The sequence below is a fragment of the Montipora foliosa genome, chromosome 3 (assembly GCF_036669935.1).
Source record: "Montipora foliosa isolate CH-2021 chromosome 3, ASM3666993v2, whole genome shotgun sequence".
Lineage (NCBI taxonomy): Eukaryota > Metazoa > Cnidaria > Anthozoa > Scleractinia > Acroporidae > Montipora > Montipora foliosa.
Window position 1 is genome coordinate 29,399,930 of NC_090871.1, and position 20,000 is coordinate 29,419,929.

At 37.0% G+C, this 20,000-nt stretch overlaps 1 protein-coding gene across 1 annotated transcript in view; it reads left to right on the top strand.

Moving 5' to 3' along the window:
• LOC137997261 (uncharacterized) overlaps positions 1–20,000 on the top strand; it is a 54,130-nt gene that overhangs the window by 26,504 nt on the left and 7,626 nt on the right. Inside the window, exons 9-18 of the mRNA XM_068843142.1 lie at positions 7,299–7,424; positions 8,617–8,748; positions 9,559–9,672; positions 11,903–11,972; positions 13,436–13,569; positions 15,020–15,172; positions 16,838–17,059; positions 17,234–17,350; positions 17,663–17,820; positions 19,552–19,696. Coding sequence (XP_068699243.1) covers positions 7,299–7,424; positions 8,617–8,748; positions 9,559–9,672; positions 11,903–11,972; positions 13,436–13,569; positions 15,020–15,172; positions 16,838–17,059; positions 17,234–17,350; positions 17,663–17,820; positions 19,552–19,696 — 1,371 coding nt within the window. The remainder of the gene's footprint in view (positions 1–7,298; positions 7,425–8,616; positions 8,749–9,558; positions 9,673–11,902; positions 11,973–13,435; positions 13,570–15,019; positions 15,173–16,837; positions 17,060–17,233; positions 17,351–17,662; positions 17,821–19,551; positions 19,697–20,000) is intronic.

A 20,000-nucleotide genomic window follows, 5' to 3' on the forward strand; every position in this document is an offset into this window, starting at 1 on the left:
AGCAATGACTGCAACTGATCCGCAAAGATCAAGCAAGCAAGAAAGCAGAGCTAATATTTGCAATCACATGTACATGCCCCTGGAGACTAGCAGCCATCCCACATAAGCATAAGAGGCTGGGGAATGACTGCTGGCCAGCAAGCACTGTATCGAGCTTAAGATAAGGCACTCCTGGCAGCTGCTATTATGGTCCATGTTTGATATTGGAGCACAAAATAACCGCAGCCAGATGTACATGTAATAAGCTGAGAGTTGATTTTGATGAGGGGGAAAACTTCACCAGCCTGACTCCCCTAAAAAAAGAGATGCCCAAGGTGTTCTGTTGTAAAAGATTCATTGTCATCCTTCCCCTCTGCTTTAGGAGAATCGAATGACAATTAAATAGAATTCATAAAGTTCTTTTCATGTACAGGTGCAGTCACTTGAAGAAGACATTGAGAAAGAAAAAGAGGAACTTAATAAAACAAAGATATCTCAAGAAGCAGCAATTAGGAAACTTAAGACAGAGTTGTCTGGGACAAAGCAAAAGCTTCAAGAGACAGAGGTTGGTCAGATGTGCATTAATTTGGATTTTTAAAATTCATTTTAATATTTAATCAACCCTTATTAATAATAAGGGCCGTATGTGTTAAAACCCTTTGTCTTACTAATAATGGCCAAGTTTGTTAGCATCATTAGTTGATGGCTTTAGAACAGGTGGCTGCATTTAATATCTCTTATCAGATCAGTCTTCATTGGCCATAAACAAAAAGAGCATTTAGTCACATGAACAAACTCATCACACAGTCAGGCTGAGTTTCTCTGTACCAAAAGCCAGATGCCTGCACTAATCTATGAATTAAGAGCAAGAATTAAAGATGAAGGAAGGCTGTCAACAGTCTCCATGGTAGTGTTTAAACTGTTTATTGGAAGACCAGGTCATCCAGTATGGTGACCATTATGACACACTGTCGAAGACTCTAGAAGTACATGTAAACAAATTTGTCTTCAAAAATATATATTTAAGGTGGCTTACTACAGTTTTCCAAAGAAAAAGATCAAGGCTTTTGAAATCTGTGAAATTAAAGCAACAGGATGTCTCTTTTGAATTGCTAGTCAATGCAATTGATGTAAAATGTAAATTTATTTAACAAATAAATGCAAATCAGGGAAAAACGCTTATTATGGTGACGGAGCTCCTGTTGGGGGGACTGGAAACTAGACATTTCAAAGGCTTTTTTCTAGCCGTATGCCCTCACCTTAAAATTTCAGGATTTCTTTAGCAAGAAACATAGTCATGTATAGAAATAAATAGTTAAATCTGTCACACAGGTTTTTCGCGAATGGCAAAAAATGTGGAATTTTTTGTTTATTTTGGTAATGACTGAAAAACTGTCTGATAGATATATTTTTTTAAATGTTGATGGTTTCATCTTCATAAATTATTGTTTACTAATTCCTAAAACTTTTAACCCTGGTCATATGGCTACATGTAGGTTTTGAGAAAAAGGCCTTTGAAAAGTCTAGTTTCCAGTCCCCTCCGCCAGGAGCTCGGCCACTTTGTTTAGCATTTTTCCCCTGACTTACATTGATTTTTAGGAAAAATTACATTTTACATCAATTACAATGACTAACATTTCAGAAGAGACATCCTGTTGCTTTAATTTCACAGATTTCAAAATCTTGATCTTGTTTGGAAAACTGTAGTAAGCTATGCTTTACCTTAAGTTCTCTTGAGCACTGGAAATACTATATAACCTTGTGATAAATAAATCCAAGTTTTGGTCTCTGAAAAGATGCAACTCACCACCAGCAAAGATATAAAATTCTAAAAAATTCTCAGTGCCAAATTAACCATGTCCACACACCAGACTGTCCCACCCCAATTTTGAAAAGCAATGTTACATGAATAGGATTGGTTATTTCATTACTTTATGGTTCAGTATGAGTTGTCTGGAATACTAACCATATGAGGGGTAAAGGAGAACATGTGTGGTTATCCAGACATTAAAAAAGTTCAGATTATTAATACTTGTGAAATCAAGTGGAACGGCAGGTTTGACGCTTAACTGCAAACAACTCAGCTTTAGTTGCAACATATCAAACCTGTGCTGTTTCACTGCTACCATATTTCATGTGCATTGCTTTTGTGTGTAGTAAATGTCACCCCTTGGCAATTGCACTCTTTTCTGTTTTAATTAAGACACTATACTGAATTTAGTTAGTCCGACCCACAATTTGATGTAAATGTACATGTAGATACAGGCAAGTTGATTGAATCAGGCTTATAAATACTGTATGTGAATGGTATTAATTATTTTTGGTATCTCTACTTAGATCTCTTGATAATTAATACAGTGTATTAGGCTTTTGGATCTTTCAATAGTCCATTTTACAGTTGTGTGCTTAGTTACCTGGCCTATGAATGAAAGTGAGGCTGGAGTTGACCTTGTTTTGATAGAAACCTCACTGCCAGCGGCCTTTCTTATGTAAATTCTTACTAATTAGCATGACAACAACATCATTAAGTTAACATAAGAAAAAAAGGGAGGTGTGTATCATACATGTAACATGGTCAAATGCCAGCCTCACTTTCATTTAAAGGTCAGGTAACTACATGTACATGTAAGTACACAACTGTAAAGAGGTTTAGTAGACCACATGATAAACTTAAAGAAAGGAGATAATATAATTAATTCAATTTTAATTAATTTATTACTATTTCTTATTTTTATTTATGTATTTATAGTAAAGAGCTATAGATTATAATCACTGTTGTTCAGGGCACTAATTCAAGTCTTTACTATATCATGCCCTTCTCCATTTTGGAGAAAACAATAAAATTAATTAATTAATTAATTAATAAGTAAATTCAGTGATGCTTTAAAAGGCTTCTGTCTCTTGCTCATTTATTAATTAATAATAATTGATAATTATTTCAATTCACTCAACCTGCAAATATGTACTGTTGTACATGCGAATGTAGCAGCCCTAAAATGTACTGGAACTTGTATTTCTATACTTTCTAATTTTGTCATTTGCTTCCGTTGAATAATTATATTCTTAACACTTTAAGCCCCGAGGGGTTCCCCATTGACGAGTAAAATCGTCTGGCGTTAGACAGAGTAAAATCTATAAGTGCCATTTGGCACTATCAGGGCTGAAAGGGTTAAACAGGGACATAGTTTTTTCACGCTGTTAGCTTAACCCTTTAAGCCCCGAGGAGTTCCCCATTGACGAGTAAAATCGTCTGGCGTTAGACAGAGTAAAATGGATAAGTGCCATTTGGAACTATCGGGGCTGAAAGGGTTAAGGTTGCATGCATTTTGCAGCTCTTGGTTTTTTTCTTTTAAATTCAGTTTGTCTTTATTTAAAAACATTACACTTGTTTACAAATCTTTTGGCTATGAAAGTAATTTAATAGTTTTATGTATGTGCCTGTATGCCCACAGGTGTAGTATAGTTCGGATTTGCATTTGTGTTTAATTAGTGAAGGGGGTCCAACTTTTCATTTCTTCAAACTATCAGGTAACACTAAAAACCCAAGAAGAAGAGAAGAAGACCCTTCAAACCCGGCTACAAGTGGCACAGAAAGACCTTGCTACCATAAGGGACAGAGAAGCTCAACTCTCCACTGAAAAGGTTTTGCATCTGTTTTGAATTTCCTTTTTCTGCTCTAAATGGCATTAAAAATAGGGGAAAAAAAGCAGGGCAGTATTAAAATGGTATTGTTGTCCCTTTTTGCACCTTTCGGCTTTGTTGTTGGCCTCCTTGTGATGTTGACCAAAATATTAAGATTAGGATCAAAGTTGTGAACCTATCTGTCCATCTTTGGAATCCTCTGGTACATGTAATTTTTATGACTGCCCTCTAAATGGTCAAAATACATATTCTCATTCTAATGATTATTATTATTATGGATTAATTCAATTTCAACATATGCTTTTGCTAATATTGTAGGCAGGGAATTGTCTAGAATTTCCAGGGACATTCCACTGCCTAGGCAATGGCTGCCAATCCCTGTAACCCAGAACAAGTTCTCACATAAGACCTATCCAGGGATCTGGCACTGTTACTAAAAAGCAGTAGAGATAGGTAGAGAATGAGGAGAGAAGCTAAGCAAGGATCCCCAATTTTTGCTAATATTTGGTTCAAAGACCCACTAGAAGATTTCCTAAGGATAGACAGAGCAGAATGCTATCACTCTTTCATGACAAAGAATTATTTATTTTGTAGTATTCAAGTCATTAATGAATTGAAATCCATCTAAAAATGCATGAAAATAAGAAATTGCCTGGTTAACCCATTGACTCCTGGGGTTTTTCCATTGCGGAATAAAATTGTCTGGCGTTAGACAGAGTAAAATACTATTAACTCAAATTATGGCTGGTTTAGACCAGTTTAGGGGTGAATGGGTTACTTTATTCGGCATTTTGAAAACATTTTTAGTGTGGTCCTAGAACATGTGAGCTCCAACCTGATACAAGGTGTTTGAAAGTTAAATAGAAGTTCATGTTTCATCAGGGAAAAGACAATTATTATGCTTGAAATATATGATTTTCGGTAAATGATGAATTTGTGTTGAAAATTATCTGTTGTTTATCAATATTGTTGTGTCTCACTTGTTTGCAGGACAGTGTAATGACAGAGGCCCAATCTTCTTCTAAGAAGTAAGTTCAGAATACATGTATCATAAAATGCATTTTATTCAGTTTAACCTGTGAGATAATTCTAACATTAATAGAATTAAGCTTTTATTATTAGATAATAGCCTCTTTGCGTGACCTTGTCAATCATAAAGTTTAAATGGTCGTGGTACAAAATACATGTAGATGCTAGAAATGGAAAGAGCGTGATGAAATTAGTGCATGACTTTAGAGCAGTTTGATAGTTTAATTTTAAGAGAATTGTGTGCTAGAAGGCAAAGCTTGCTATCCAGCAGCTGTTTTCCAAATAAATTTCAGTAAATTTCTGAAGCATTAAAATCACTGTAAAAATATCTCACATAACTGTCAGTGGCCTCAAGATTGACATTCTTACCAATTGCATCACGCTCTTTCCATTTCTGGCATCTATTTTGAACCACGAACATTTTTTATGATTGACAAGGTCATGTGACAAGGCCATGCAAAGAGCCTATTGTAGTACTTGTGTATGTATGATGTACACATAAGTTGAATCCACTCAAAAAGCCAGCTGTCATGAATTGACACAGCTTGGCAATATGTGCTTAGGCAACAATGTTGTGTCAACATGTTCAAGACCCACGTGTGCCAGGATCTTCACAGCTTTATCCATGTGTATGATAATTATTTGTACCTATTTTTTTGGAAATGTGGCTAAAGGTTGAGCACAAGGGCTCTTTATGTATTATAATAATATTGTAAATGTTTTATTTCTCCAAGCAATAAATTTTCCACCCTAAAGTAACGTGGGGCAGTCTTGCTTTAGAATTCAAACACTTAATATATTACTGATTTCCATCGCACAAGTTCAAGGTTATTGTAACAGTTTTGCCTCAGTACAGAGCATAGTGTTTAAAGCAATTAAAAAGCTAATGATGAGGAAGCCTAAAGGAAACCCTTGGGCTTATAAGAGATAGGCTCCCTCAATTAATTAATAATAATTATTAATATACATATACCAAGTATTAACAGAAGTATGCTTTAAGGAACATGTTCCCATATGTACAGTATATTGATTGTTACAGGCAGCAAATAATGATACAACAACTCAATGATGAAAAGAACAGTTTGCAAGAACGTCTCAAAATTGCTGACGATACACTGGAGCGACAGATGAAGCAGATTGAGAATTTAACATTGCAGCTGGGAGAGGCTGAGAGGTCGCTTGCAGAGAAAGAGGAGGATATAGAAACATTAGACAAGACTTCAAAAGATGAGGTACTGACATGTACATGTATAATTGGAAAAAATGTCTTATTATTTGTGGGATGCTGTAAAAGGTTCCATTCTGTTTCACATTCATGTTTTAACAGATCAATACGTTGAAGGCAAAGTTAATGAAGGCAACAGATGAAGCTAAAAGCTTAAAGGAAGAGTTGTCAGAAACAAAACAAAGACTAAACAAGGTGTGTTGACTCCAGTTCATTGACTTGATGGGTTGTTTAATGTCCTCCATGCTTATTTATGCCATGTAAATAATAAATTTTCAGCTTCTATGTGAATATTATGTTGCCCAAATATCACCAAAAAAATTGTGTTACATTCAATTTAAGGCCAGGACACACTAGGCGATGCCTGTTCGGTGTTCGGTGTGATCAAGTATGAAGGGAAATGTGAACTAGTTTTGTAATTCAATATGGCTGACCATATAACTCTCTCTCATTGGTTCATTTATATTTGTTGCAGCGACTTGTTGCGGGAAGTGTACATACTGTGCAACAACACTGCTTTCACTAATTTTGTCGCTGGGATTAGTCACATGAATTCAAACTAGTTTTCATAAAATCAACCGTGTCATGCAAGGCAAATTGTTGTGGCGATTTGTCTCCACGATGTGTCACAGCGACTTATCGCCTAGTGTGACCTGGCCTTTAAATCTAACATTAAAGGGATTTAATAGTTAATCAAATAGGTTTATCCCATGTAAACTTATCATTATAGTCTTTCAAAATTATGGAATAAAAAATCCAATTATTATTTCTATGAGTGGTTCAACAAAAACCTCTATATTACAGTGTAATTGACCCAGTTTTGCTAAATTTCTGCCTTACGAAGATGCACAAAGTGGCTATACATTGCTCTTGAATTTTGAGAATTATTAGAGACTGGAGCTTTCAGGTGATTTCTGTTGGCCTAGTTTTTTCTGTTACTGTAACATCAATCCAAGTCAAGCAATCCTAGCTGGTCGACATTAGTGTTGTGAAAACAGCATAAAAGATGGCATTAAATTCACAGTTTAACAGACTGCTGATAGATTTTTGTTAAAATAATCAGATGACAAAATAATTATTGTGGGACATGCAATCAACAAAAATATATTGTAATCTTCAATTTCTTGTCTGAAACATTTTTAGTGTTCTCTGACACAAATGATTTAAAAATTATATAGTCAAAAAATGTTCAATAAAGGTGAATTTATTTTACATGGGGGTCAGATAACATTGCTTCAGGCAATAAATATTTAACAATAAAGAAAAGATTTGCATACCATTAGATATTTGCAAATGATTCACTGAAGCCAATATAACAAAATCTTGCAATGAGAATTAAATATAACATTCAGGCTGTGAGTGACTTCTGATTCCTCACAAGTAAATGTACAGGCTTAAGTGAAACTCTCTTTGTACATCACAGGTCATGTCTGATCACAAAGCTTATGAAACAAGCTTTCAGGAGAAACTGGTTGCTGAGTCTGGCCGCAGTAAGAGTGCTGAGGAGGAAAAAGAACTACTACGTGGACAGATTGTTGAATTGAGAAAGGTTTGGCAATTTCCTTTTAATGTGAGATTATAAAGTTTTTAAAGTAAAAAAGCTATGTAGTTGGTATGCAGTCACCAATTCTCTCTTTATGACCACAATCATCTTCCTTGTTTTGCTAATTAATTGTGCGTAACAAACAATGTTTATACACTAAAACTGATTTAATTTACATAAAGTCTGGAACTAGAATATTATATTCATAGACAAAACATATAGCTCTTCAAAGGAAGTTACTGATTAGTAACTTTGTTTTGAATGGATGCACTTAGAAATTTATCCCAAGAGTCAAACACTACAAGTAATTATTTGTGTATCATTCAGCATTCACCAAGGTCTTTTTAATATTTATGGTTAATACTAAAGATTTGTTCGACAGTGCACAATAATATTATTTATTATGGAAAAAATTATGAGGTGAGAGGAAGCCATGAGAAAAATTTGTTTCTTCGTTTCCATCCTCTTGCTCCCAGTTTTATTTTTCTGTGGAGGGCATTCAAATTTCAACAGCAATGGACAAGTCATTTCATAAGCGTATCAATTTCATGTCGTGACAAAATGTCTACTCAGTTGAGCTTAGTATCTTTATTTCACATTAAAATTTATAAAAATGCTTTAATACTTAGCATGAATGCATGTGGAAAATAGATTATTAGCAATATGCTTTATTTTAATCTGCACAATTGTATTTCATGAGAATCTGTAGTTGCACTTGAATTTGTTACTAAAGTAGTAGTTGCCTTTCCATGCGTGGTCATTGAGTCTGAGACCTTAGTAAATAGTTTGCGCCTGGCCCAGTAGTATTGTAGTATTTTGTTGTAAGAGTTGCGATTGATTGTTGATTGAGCACTTCGTGGTACAAATTGTCAAGTACTAATATTATTGTGCTGCGACTCCACCTATTTATAAACTTACTAGTCTGGTTTCTCCCTGAATTGTACTCCACTCATTCCTTGGACCATTATGGAATAACATTAAATGTTTAACTGTTTTTGTAACAAATGAAGTAAAGCAAGTTGAAGACAGGTTATGGACAATTTTTTTGTGCAGCCCTGCTGAAGTAAAGTACTTTACATGGTCATGGAAAGGACTTCAAAAGTCAACCATTTGAAATTGAAAAACTTGGTGAAGAAATCCGAAAATCTGCTTTTAGTGTCTGGCACATTTCCTCACAAGTAGTGTTATTTTGTTTTAGGATCTTGAGGCATCCCTTGCTGCTAGCATGAGCAGAGAGACAGAGACAATGGAACAAACAGCTGCTTTGGAGAAGGAGAAGGAAAATCTTGCTAGAGAGCTTGCTTCTTACATAAATAAAGAAAAGGACAAGGTATGTCACAGGTCTCAGCTTATTCTGTGAGCTGTTGGGGGGTTACCCCAATTAGTCTATTTTACAGTTGTGTGCTTAGTTACCTAGCCTTTAAATGAAAGTGAGGCTGAACTTGACCTTGTTTTGACAGAAACCTCACTGCTTGTCTTGTGTAATTCTTTACGAATTAGCATGACAACAACATCATTAACATAAGAAAAGGAGGGAGGTCTGTATCATAACAAGGTCAACACCAGCCTCATATTCACGTAAAGGCCAGGTAACTAAGCACACAATTGTAAAGAGGTATATTTCTTTTGTCCATCATCTCGCACTTAGCTCTCTCTAGAAATTCAAAAGTCTCCAATATATCCCATTTTGTTTTGCTTATAGCCTTGAACTAAATTGAGCACATTATGTGCATCACAATTCATGGCTTCAAAGTAATCGTACTTGAATAATTTAATCTGTAATCGTGAAAAAGAGATAGCTTTCATTCTTCACGACTCAAATGACCTCAAACGTTATCACAGACTTTGTGATGTTATGCAGGACAAGACTAAACTTTCTATTAAGACTTCTGGGAGGTGATTCCATGCCCCTCGTACAGTAAGTGTTTAAAATTAGCTTTCGGATATCAAAACTCTGTCGGCCAATAGACAGCGTAATACACAGGCAGCCCAAGCTCAAAATTTTAGGAGTTTATCAAGCTGTCGGCTGACTGTCGGTAAGTAATCTTAAGGAACAACGTTAGTTCTTGATGTTTCATCGTCTTCTTCTACCTGGTCCATATGTTAAGTTGTTGATGTAATTCTTTTATGATGTCAATAGTCAAAGAAAAGCGAGGAGCTTAGTCTTCAGGTTCAGTCCTTAGAGAATGAGAAGACCTCCCTCCATGCTGTTGTCTCTGCACAAGAAAGACAAATCAGTGAACTCAACAAAAAGGTACCTCTTTTTGAATGCTTTGAAATCCAAGGTCACAATGGGCCATTTCCGAGTTGCTGTTTGTTTCGGTTTCGAAGTGAGTCTTGGTGCTCAACTATTGTAAGGGAAATGAGTTTGATTTGCATAAGAATACGCAACTAATTTCCATTTGAATGTTGTGCACCAGGACTCGCTTTGAAACTGAGGCATGCAGCAACTCGGAAATGGGCTATTGGCCGGCTATTTTCTATTTTTTCAATTGGGAGTATGTTGGAATTGGTTTTCCTGTGAATTGCACTGGAGCATTCGCACCCACAGTGGCCGTGATTCTTTTTGATCAGCACCTGCGATAATGATGACCACTGGAATTCCAGTTCAGTCTCAGAAATTTGAATAGTCTGAGCATTCTCAGTTGTTGACAATTCACTTGCTACAAATATGGTGCGAAAACGTTGGATAGTAAGTAGCTTATTAGACGATGTAGTGTGTAGTATCGTGGGATATTTTTACTCGTCTCTTGTATTTTGAATCGCCCCACGGGCTCGCCAAAACAGCGTGACTCGTAAAAATATCCCACGATACTACGCGCGAGATCGTCCCATATGATACATGTATTTTTTCGATGGTTACTCGGGGATTCTCAGAAAAAAAAAAGGTTTATCTTAAAGCTGGCCAAAAAGAATCATGCAATAGCAACATGATGTATTTTACAAAAATTTGGTTTATCAACGGAGTTGATAATGTAAATTGACCACCGTACAGAGATTCTAAAAGCTGACGTTTCGAGCGTTAGCCCTTTGTCAGAGCGAATCGAGGGATTATGGGTTACGTGTAGCTTTTATAGTAGAGTAGGAGCTACGCTATTGGTGGTAACATGGCAACGTGAAAAGTAGGAATATATTAGTTAAATGAAAAGCGTTCGTTAATACCATGAGGATTAAGGGTGCCGATTTGAAAGATGAATTTTTGTTCCAGATTCTTGCGGCTTTCCGTCGTAACTAGATGTAGGGAAAGGCCGCAGATAGCCATGTGTTTTTTGGAGTGGTTAGGCAGATTAAAATGGCGAGCGACTGGCTTAGATGCATCCTTGTCATTCTTCTCAACATCGCGAAGGTGTTCGCGGAATCGGTCACCGTCACCCATCTTTCAAATCGGCACCCTTAATCCTCATGGTATTAACGAACGCTTTTCATTTAACTAATATATTCCTACTTTTCACGTTGCCATGTTACCACCAATAGCGTAGCTCCTACTCTACTATAAAAGCTACACGTAACCCATAATCCCTCGATTCGCTCTGACGAAGGGCTAACGCTCGAAACGTCAGCTTTTAGAATCTCTGTACGGTGGTCAATTTACATTATCAACTCCGTTGATAAACCAAATTTTTGTATACTACTTCCCCACCGACGCAGCACCACAGTTTCTTTAGAAACTACCCCTTCATTCATTGATGTATTTTACAGTCTGAAACCTCCTTTCCAACAAAAGAAAATAACTTTCAACTCCAGGATACTTCAAATTTGTTGACATTTTTTAAAGCAAAACATTTCTATAAATAAATGAAATTCAGAAACGCTTATTTTTGTTTTGAGAAAGCTATAATATCTTTCGAAACAATAGAAATCAATGGCCGCCGTATCTGCAGAAAGGCCCATGTGCGAATGGTTGGTGTTTAAAGTCTTCTCGGGTAAGGACTATAAACCGTAAGCCCTGTCTCACAACCCTTTGTGGGGCGCAATTACACACTGGTAGAAAAGAGAAGGGCACGGAGTTGCCGGTGTTGTGGTCTGGGGCCCGTTTCTCGAAAGTCCCGAAAACTTTTGGGGCCCGAAAAGCCATATGTGTCACAGTTCCCTTTGTATCTCAAGAACGGAGAGGATTTAAGTCGTCAAACTTCACAGTTATTTTTCTTTTTGTTATCTTGAAAACATGTCAAAAGATCGGCTTTCCAAAACAAGCTTTTGGCAGTTTCACAAATGGCTTTTCGGGACTTTCGAGAAACAGGCCCCTTGTCTGATTGAGGGTCACAAGTTCATTAGCCTATGGCTATTGCGTGGTACCCTCATAAAATAAAGACTTCACAAGATGGCGACTCCTTGGAAATTTGAAAGGGAACTAAGCGGCACTAGAGCTCAAAAATTACATGAATTTGATTCATTTTAAAACAAATAATTTTTTCACTGGTTTGAAGTTACTCTTTGCTCAGAGGGGAGACTCACTCATTCTCTTTTTTATTTCTTATTCCAAGCTGGAAAAGGTGGATGAGAAGAGCGCTGAACTCGAAGATCTGTTACAAAAAGAGCAAAGCAGGAGTCTAGGTCAGACTAGTGCAATGCTTTGTTATCCTAATGTACTCTAGTGTCCTTATAGAACTCGGCATTGTCGAGTTACTAGTTACAATCCTTCAATGTGACAAAAATAAACAAAAGAGCAAGTGCTAATAGTCTGATTCCAGTTGTTTGAATGTTTGAAGGGAGATACAGGAAAGTTGCAAATGCTTTCGGAATTTCGTGGTCATTCCCGGAGTTGTCGTTGTGTGTAAGCGGTCAGGAATCCGAATATCCTTTCAGTGTAAACGCCTACGAATCCGAATACTCTAAAATTGATGAATCCTGAAACATTTACGAATTCGGAACAATTTCCTCTAGTGTAAATCTAGTCTTGAACAAAGCTCGAATCGTTGTCAGTGGGCCTTGTGCAGCGATTATGATACTCTAACAAACCGAGGTTGGTCAAGTTGCCTGTGAAATGTGGAATTTATAGTCAATTATTTGACATTTGGCTTTTGAGGTAAACTAGTTATTTCCACGAGTTTTACAGCAAGCATTGGCGATATTGCAAACTGGGATTATTAATTTGAACTGAGTCACAGTTTTCTCTTAACTGCTTAATTAATTGATATTTTAAAAAATACAACCACACTTTTGAAAGGATTTCATTCCGGATTCTCTCAAATCACGTGTTGTATACAAATTTACTTGTGCGGGCTGTGGTGCTCGCTACGTTGGTGAAACCAACAGGCATTTCTACACACGTGTAAATGAGCACCTTTTCCGGGACAAAAATTCTCATATTTTCAAGCATCTTAGTTTTTCTAAAAATTGTCTCGATAATTGTGATGTTTCTTGCTTCAAAAGTATTGATAATGCTACTTCTTTCTATCAACTCAAAATCAAGGAGAGCTTCCATATTGAGCGGTTGAAACCCGAACTCAACAAACAAGTTGATCATGTCAGTTTAGCATTACACTTTTAAACTTTTACCGTTATGTCAGTTGTGTTCTCTATAATATTCTTGGTTCGTTTGAATTTTACGTACTTGTAACGAACATTTAATCTACAAAGAATCATTGTATTGATAGTCATATATATTTATACGAATTATCTTGTAAAAATTTTAATGTTACACTCACTATGGCTGAAGATGATGTTTGAAACATCGAAACATGTTCCGAAAATTCAAGAGTGTGGTTGTATTTTTTAAAATATTATTAACACTTGTGCTATCCAGACCATTTGGAAAAGTTAATTAACTGAGTGTTAATAAATGGTTTATTTGGGGTTTGGTGCTTTCACTCCAAAACAAGAGAAGTGTTTGCAGGAAGATGAGCTCAATTTTGGGTGAATTTAGCCGACAGGGCAGCAAACTTGACGTCATGTGAAAATTTCTGTTCACAACTTTTGCAATTGAACTCTTTAAAATTATTATCGATTTTATTTAAGCCTCATCAGTTATTTTTAAAAACATTCTGTTGAGTCTTCTTAACTGTTTCTTTATCTAGAGTTAAGCACGCGTTACGAATTTACGCAAGAGAGTAGTAGCTCTGCCAAACAGGAAGTTGATCAGCTGAGAGAGGAAGTCAAAGTTATGTCTGCACAGCTCCTAAGACAGCATAATGCTTCTCTAGACAGTCAGGTGAGATGAGAAATTGCTTTTTCTTATTTATCTTGAACAGAAAACTGCAGTTCAAGCCGGTTATTTATTCCGTTACACGAAGAGAAGCTATAATTAAAATTTAGCCAGCTACATCACCAATGGCGAAATAGAATCCCGCTTTTCTTCTACAGTCTGACACAGTCGTTGTCATAGAAGAGGATAGGAAATTGTTTTTTTTTAATAACATCAAAGGTAAAGGTGGTTGCAAGTGCAGGGTACAATATGCTGTGTATCAAGCTGGAACTCAAACTCCTTAATAATTCGTAAGGTTACTTGCCAAGTGGAGTGACCCGTTTTGGTCGGGAGCATGTATCTTGGTAACCAATAAAAATGCAGATCAAGAAACGCACGTGTTAGTTCAAAAACTGATCAAGACTGGACACTGACCAAGAAACTTGAATTTAAATGAACCTTTATGCTAATAAACCTCCGGGAAATAACACGTTTAAATGAAATACCTGCACACAGTGAATTTTAAATTTCCCCAATATTCAACGTAAAATTTTCGGAGCACTTTTATCATTAGTGTCCAGAGGATTAAAACGAATTTGGACACCCAATAGTTCAGCGGCAGATCATCCATTTCAGCAATTCCTTCACTCAAAGCTTGAACCTTATGTAGTTCGTGGTCTTTGAAAAGTTCACCGCAATCCAAAACCGGCACTTGTACCTCTCTTAACCTCAGCCATCAGGCGAAAATGTTCACGGCCCAATTATCTTTATATCTAGTTGAAACTGGAACGGCCTCGTTAACCGAATTACTTTCTTGGGAAGACGATTTTGGAAGGCGAAAACGACGTGATTCTGACTCTCTCTCCATCACGCCCTAGAATGTAAAGGTATTCGAAAGTTTTAACCCACCCGAATATTGACTATTCATTTCCTTTACAAATTACTATCACTTTCTGATCAAAACAGATGATCATCACATTACACGCCTTCAGCATCGTGCTTTTATCTGTTTCGAGGTCTTTGGAACCCCTGTTGAAACACGAAGCTCGATTTTTTGACATATTTTAGGTATTTTTGCCAAGTGCCTTTCGTTTTCTACATAAACATCTAAACTAAAAGCATATACGTGTAACTGTAACACTTTGAAAAGACAATAAACATACTAGCTAATCGATGTTTGGAACATCCTGTTTAATCCCGAAATGTTGCCGTTAAACAATCATGAAATTAACTGGTTGTCTAAGGAATTTGTGGACAAGGCGCAACACCTTTTCACGTAGCGTTTAGCGTACTTGAAAAAGTAACATGTTGAATCTAGTGAGTTGGGCATACTCGGGAAAAGTCCAGCATTCCTATCAAGTCTAGGCTCGTGGAAACCAGAGGAAAAATCTTCTCATACCTTCAGATAACAACTGTGCTTGGCAGGAAATTATTTCCAAGCTTTTAAACACTTGTGCTCATTTTTCTCCCTCTATAGGGTAAATATGAAAGACTTATTGTTGACATGCGCAATGAGATAGAGCGTGAAAGGGAGAAGTCCTCTGCAGAACGTCACTCATTGGCTAGTCAGCTGGAGCAAGCTATGAGGGAAAGTAGAGATTTCAGTGCTCTCTTGCGAGAAAGGGATGAGGTAATGAATTTCTTAGATTGCCACTGATTTATTTGCGTGAGGCAATTTTTTTATTTCTATTTTATCAGGTTCGCCAACAGATTTACATTAAAATAATAATAATAATAATAATAATAATAAGTAAACAAGTAAATAAATAACAACAACAATGTGGCAGGGAACCCGCAAACAACGCGAACCAATTGCTGCGGACCAAGTATATTGTTTCTAACATTATCAGGTAACGCTGTATGGGAAGATTTCACCGTCCCGTTTTTTTTTTTTTTTTTTTTTTCAAAAAAGGCAATTTATGTTGATTTTAAGGGTCAAAGAAATGCTATATATCGTTGCCATGGTAACGGTATTTTGGAAGAAAATGTGATGTAAGAAATCTGATTCGTCTTGATATGGTTACCCTAACTATATCTAAGAACAGAATATGTTTACTTGTGTGAAAAAAGGAGAAACTATTCGAGCCTCCTTAAATGTTGTGAGCCTTCCATACATAAATTGAGTTCACCTGCAAGGGTATTCCAGATGCGTATGCATCTGATTTTTGTTAAGTGAGGTTTTTGTGGGTGGTCTCTAATTCTCACTGAAACTGTTATAGCGGGATAACGTGTAAAAGGTTACCTAAGTTACCTCCTCTTTGCGAAGGTTTAAGATAAATGACTTGAAAGGTCAAAATTAATAAGTGAGATCACCTCATGAATTTTAATGCGTGGATTGAAATCGGAAGGTACCAAGGGAAGAGTCGACTTTTCCTTGATCAACTGCGTAGAAATCAGAACCATCAGGTATGATAGAGAGGTGAAAGAGGTTTTTGCTAAATTTTGAAATAATCTTTTGTTCTATGACGAATTTTAGCGCGTGCGAATTTGTTGGCTCTTCACACGCGCACGTGATTTGTTGGTTTAAAAATGTTGCAAGGTGTTTTCGCTAAGCATAAAAAAGGATATCAATTTTTTCTGCGACAGCCGCCGGCTGAGGTTTTTGGAAGTGTACTGCTCCCGTTCTGGCCTTGTAGCTCAGTTGGTAGAGCAACGGTGATCAAAATCCGAAGGCCGTGGGTTCAAATCCCACCCTTGTCAGAAATTTTCTCTGTCCTTGTGTGGTACTAGGGTTGATCTCCCATGGAATAATTGGGTACGAAAACTTCACAGTAGTGTTAAACCTCACTCGAACTTTCATTACTATCAATATGCTACTGAAGGACAACAGTTAACGAGTACTTGTGTGCGTTTATCGGGTTTTCTGTGGGAATCGAACTTAAAGCAAATGGTGTGATGATAGCCGAGGCCTTTGTTCAGTATAGTTTTCCTACCAAAGCTGTAATCTGCAGGTATCAGCAGAACTGTGATGCTGCAACATATAGGGAAAGAAAGTTAAGTTGATTCATATCAAGTCGATTTTAAAGGAGGTAAAAGGATTTCGGGGGAAGCTGCAATGAAAATGGCAAAGAAAACTTTGCAAAATAAAACTAAACCGCTTATGAACAAAATAACTTGTAGTATGCTTTCTAGGGTACATACTACGGCACTAGAGCACAGAATGGACTTACCTTGTGTTTCCAATGTGGTCGGGGGAGGTTGGTACAGTTCTGGTATGACATCACAGGGTCACAAAGGCAGGGAAGATGCATGAGTGGCGTGGTGAATAATTATTTTTTTGTTATCCCTCATTAAGGAATTAAGCACGCTTCGAACGGAACTTACAAATGCAAGTCACAGTGGAACCAAGGCATCCACTGCTTTGGAGTTTGAAAGTAAAATGCGAGGGAGTCTGGAGAACAGAACTGCACAACTTGAGTCCGAGCTGAGTAAAGCCTGGGAGCAAGTTAAAGAGTTGTCTGATAAAGTATCCACGCTGGAGACAACAAAGAGACAATTGGAAATTGAATTGGACAAGGTACGTAAGTCTTCTAGTCATCCTGAGAAGCAGGACCACTTGTAAAGGCTTCAACAAAAACACAAACCTTACGAAAAGTGCGATGATTTCCAGAGTACAGCCGGTGTTTTTAGTAGTTTTGAACCCTCGTATTTCATTTACTCACGTAAGTGTACTGATCTTTTTCTCCCACAGAAAACTCAACAGTTACGTCAGACGGAAAGTACATTGCACCGAAGACAAGCAGAGCACACAGCAATTTTGGTTGCTAAAGATACAGCGCAGCAGAATGCGGACGAATGTGAAGCTAAGGTTTGCCTCACGCGCACTCCTTGAATAGTAACCCCCTTCCTGGTCTTGCTTATTTCGTTGAGATTATAGTAAGGGAATCACTTTCATTAGGATATAAACTCCGAACATCCTTTGCTATTCACCTGTGAGCAAGTCGCGTGGGATTTACGCCCGAAAATATTGTAATTGTTGCAGAAACAAATGAGTTAAAATCATATTTTTGTGCTATATTGTCTCACTGTTTTAGTATATACTAAAACAACTATTCACTTCAGTGTCCACCACTAGCCACCTCCACTCCGCTACGCATTCTTAAATGTTTTTTTTAATTAGTTGGCAGGATTAAGCGCCGAGTTTGAGGGTGTGAGTCAGCAACTGGAGATCACACGATCAGAACTCAAACATGCTAACGATCAACTTGCTGAAATGAAGCTGACATCTGAGGAAAATAATACACTTAGAGTTCATCTGCAGGAAGAGGAAGTGAACAAGTGAGTTGTTTTTCGAGTTATCTTGCTATTGCAAACCTTCCTGCAGGCGGCCTGGTGCATTGCCCATAATTTGCTTGGAAATTCTCCGGTTTCGGATCACGCGACGACTACCAACTGTTCTTAATTCCACACCTTAGTTTATGAACCGCCAATTCAACTGTTTGTGCCTCCTTCACGCTGGGTCTCTGACACCGTTGTGTATATTTTAAAGGTTTTTTTTTGCTGTGCACGGTTCTGTAGCCTTAAATTCACTTTAAATGACATTTGGTGGAAAGGGAGTTTCAGCCTCTTCCGCATTTAAAGTATCTTTCATTCTGATGCCTCGGTTAAGATTTTGTAAGCAAAGTACAAGCGTTAGTTTGTTATATTATATTCGAAAGAGCACTGATACTTAACTGTAAAACGTCTTATAATTCTTTTATCAGCTACAGAAAAACTATATACGTCTTTCGCAGTAGTATAATTGTTGAACTGTTTTCGTATTAATCATATAAATTCCCATTAGTTATGGTAAAGTTAAATTTTAAATCTTTTTTGTCTCTTTCATTTAAACTTTTAATCTGATTTAACAATAAAAACGCTAATTAGCTTTGGAATTTTTAAATACTAATAAACCTCACGAGTGAATAATTCTCAATGGCCGGTTCTGCAAGATTTTTAAAGCTATAAATAACCTACTAAGAAAGAAAACCTTACATCAATTTACGATTTCTCAATTTTACTTGCTAACAATTTGCCTAATCCTTGTCAGACTTGCTTACGATGTTATAGAAATCGAGGAGATGTTGAGGTAACTATAGCCATGACGTTCTTTTAAAACACTTCACATAGAATATTATTAAACTCGTTAATAATCTAGGAGGAAATGATTATGTAAATAGAGAAATGGAAAAAATAATTTTTTTATTAATCAACGTCTTCATATCTGAGACAAAGTAAGTCTAATTTTCAGATAGTTTTCGGGTAATTTTCTTCGTTTAAATGCCTTGTAATGTAAAATAACGAGGAAAGATGTTCACTAAACAGTAACTTTAGTTCGGCTTCGCCTCGATTTTACAAGAATCCTTCACCCTATTATTTTTATAATGGTTGGCGAATTGTTTAATAAATAAATAAATAAACAAATTAACTGCACTCTGAAGTTCGGTGAATTCTTAAGCGCAATTTTTGCAGGACTGTGTCACAGTAGGATCTTGAATCGTAAGGTTCTACTGCTGTACTTACAGTTCTTCGTCAGGTTGATCGTGTCGACGGTAGCCAACCAGCATGCAGCCTAGCGGTCAAAACTTCGCTATCTATGATCCAATTGTGACCCAGTCGTGATGAAGACGTTTAATTAAACTTACGTGAAATAAATAAACCTGATCATGTTTGCCGGCGAAGTTTCTAGTTCTGTTATTTGTTGGTTTCTTTGTTATGGCAAGAGCTTGAACGTAACTTCTCGTTTTAAAAAATGAAGCGGACCGATAGCAAATTATTTTACGATCTGTCTTAAGGTGGAAGACTTGCTCGGTCATATATGTCATTGGTTGGGCAGTGACGTTACGTTGGCGGTGAGGGTGGATAAGCTTCGTTTCCGGTAGTTAGGACAGGTGGAAACGATACGGGGACGCTTGTGTTTATGAAAATACTTCGGTTTTTTTGCCCATTTTCGTAGAGATGAACAAGTGCATGACCATAAGGAAGGTCTGCACCGAATCTTGACTGTGCTTCCGTTTGTTTGCATTTTAGGGGAATTCAACACCAAACTGTTCAGGAGTTAGAAAAGCAAGTTGAACTATTGCGGGACAGAGATTGTCAGCTACAATACACAGTTAAAGAGCAAGAAACGCAAATTGACGCATTGAAACAGAAGCTAAGAAACACAGGAGATAAGGTTAGTAGGGACTGAAATCACTGTCTTGTTCAGTAACCGAAATCGTATGATAACGTTTCCAACATATTTTCTATCATACGTTCACCTTTGGCGCGATTGAAAAACGAACTCGGAATAGCCGGACCAGTTCCCGGAGTCAGTAAAATAGAGCAGCGTGTAGAGCAATCGTGGTTATGTGTTCGAATGTCGTTGAAGCCTGGATTTTTGCCGTGCTTCTTTGTAAATGCTGACTTTAATGCGATTATCACTATCTATTTAAACAATAGAGTGTTTCTGTCGAGGAACTACCGGCTGATAGTTGCCC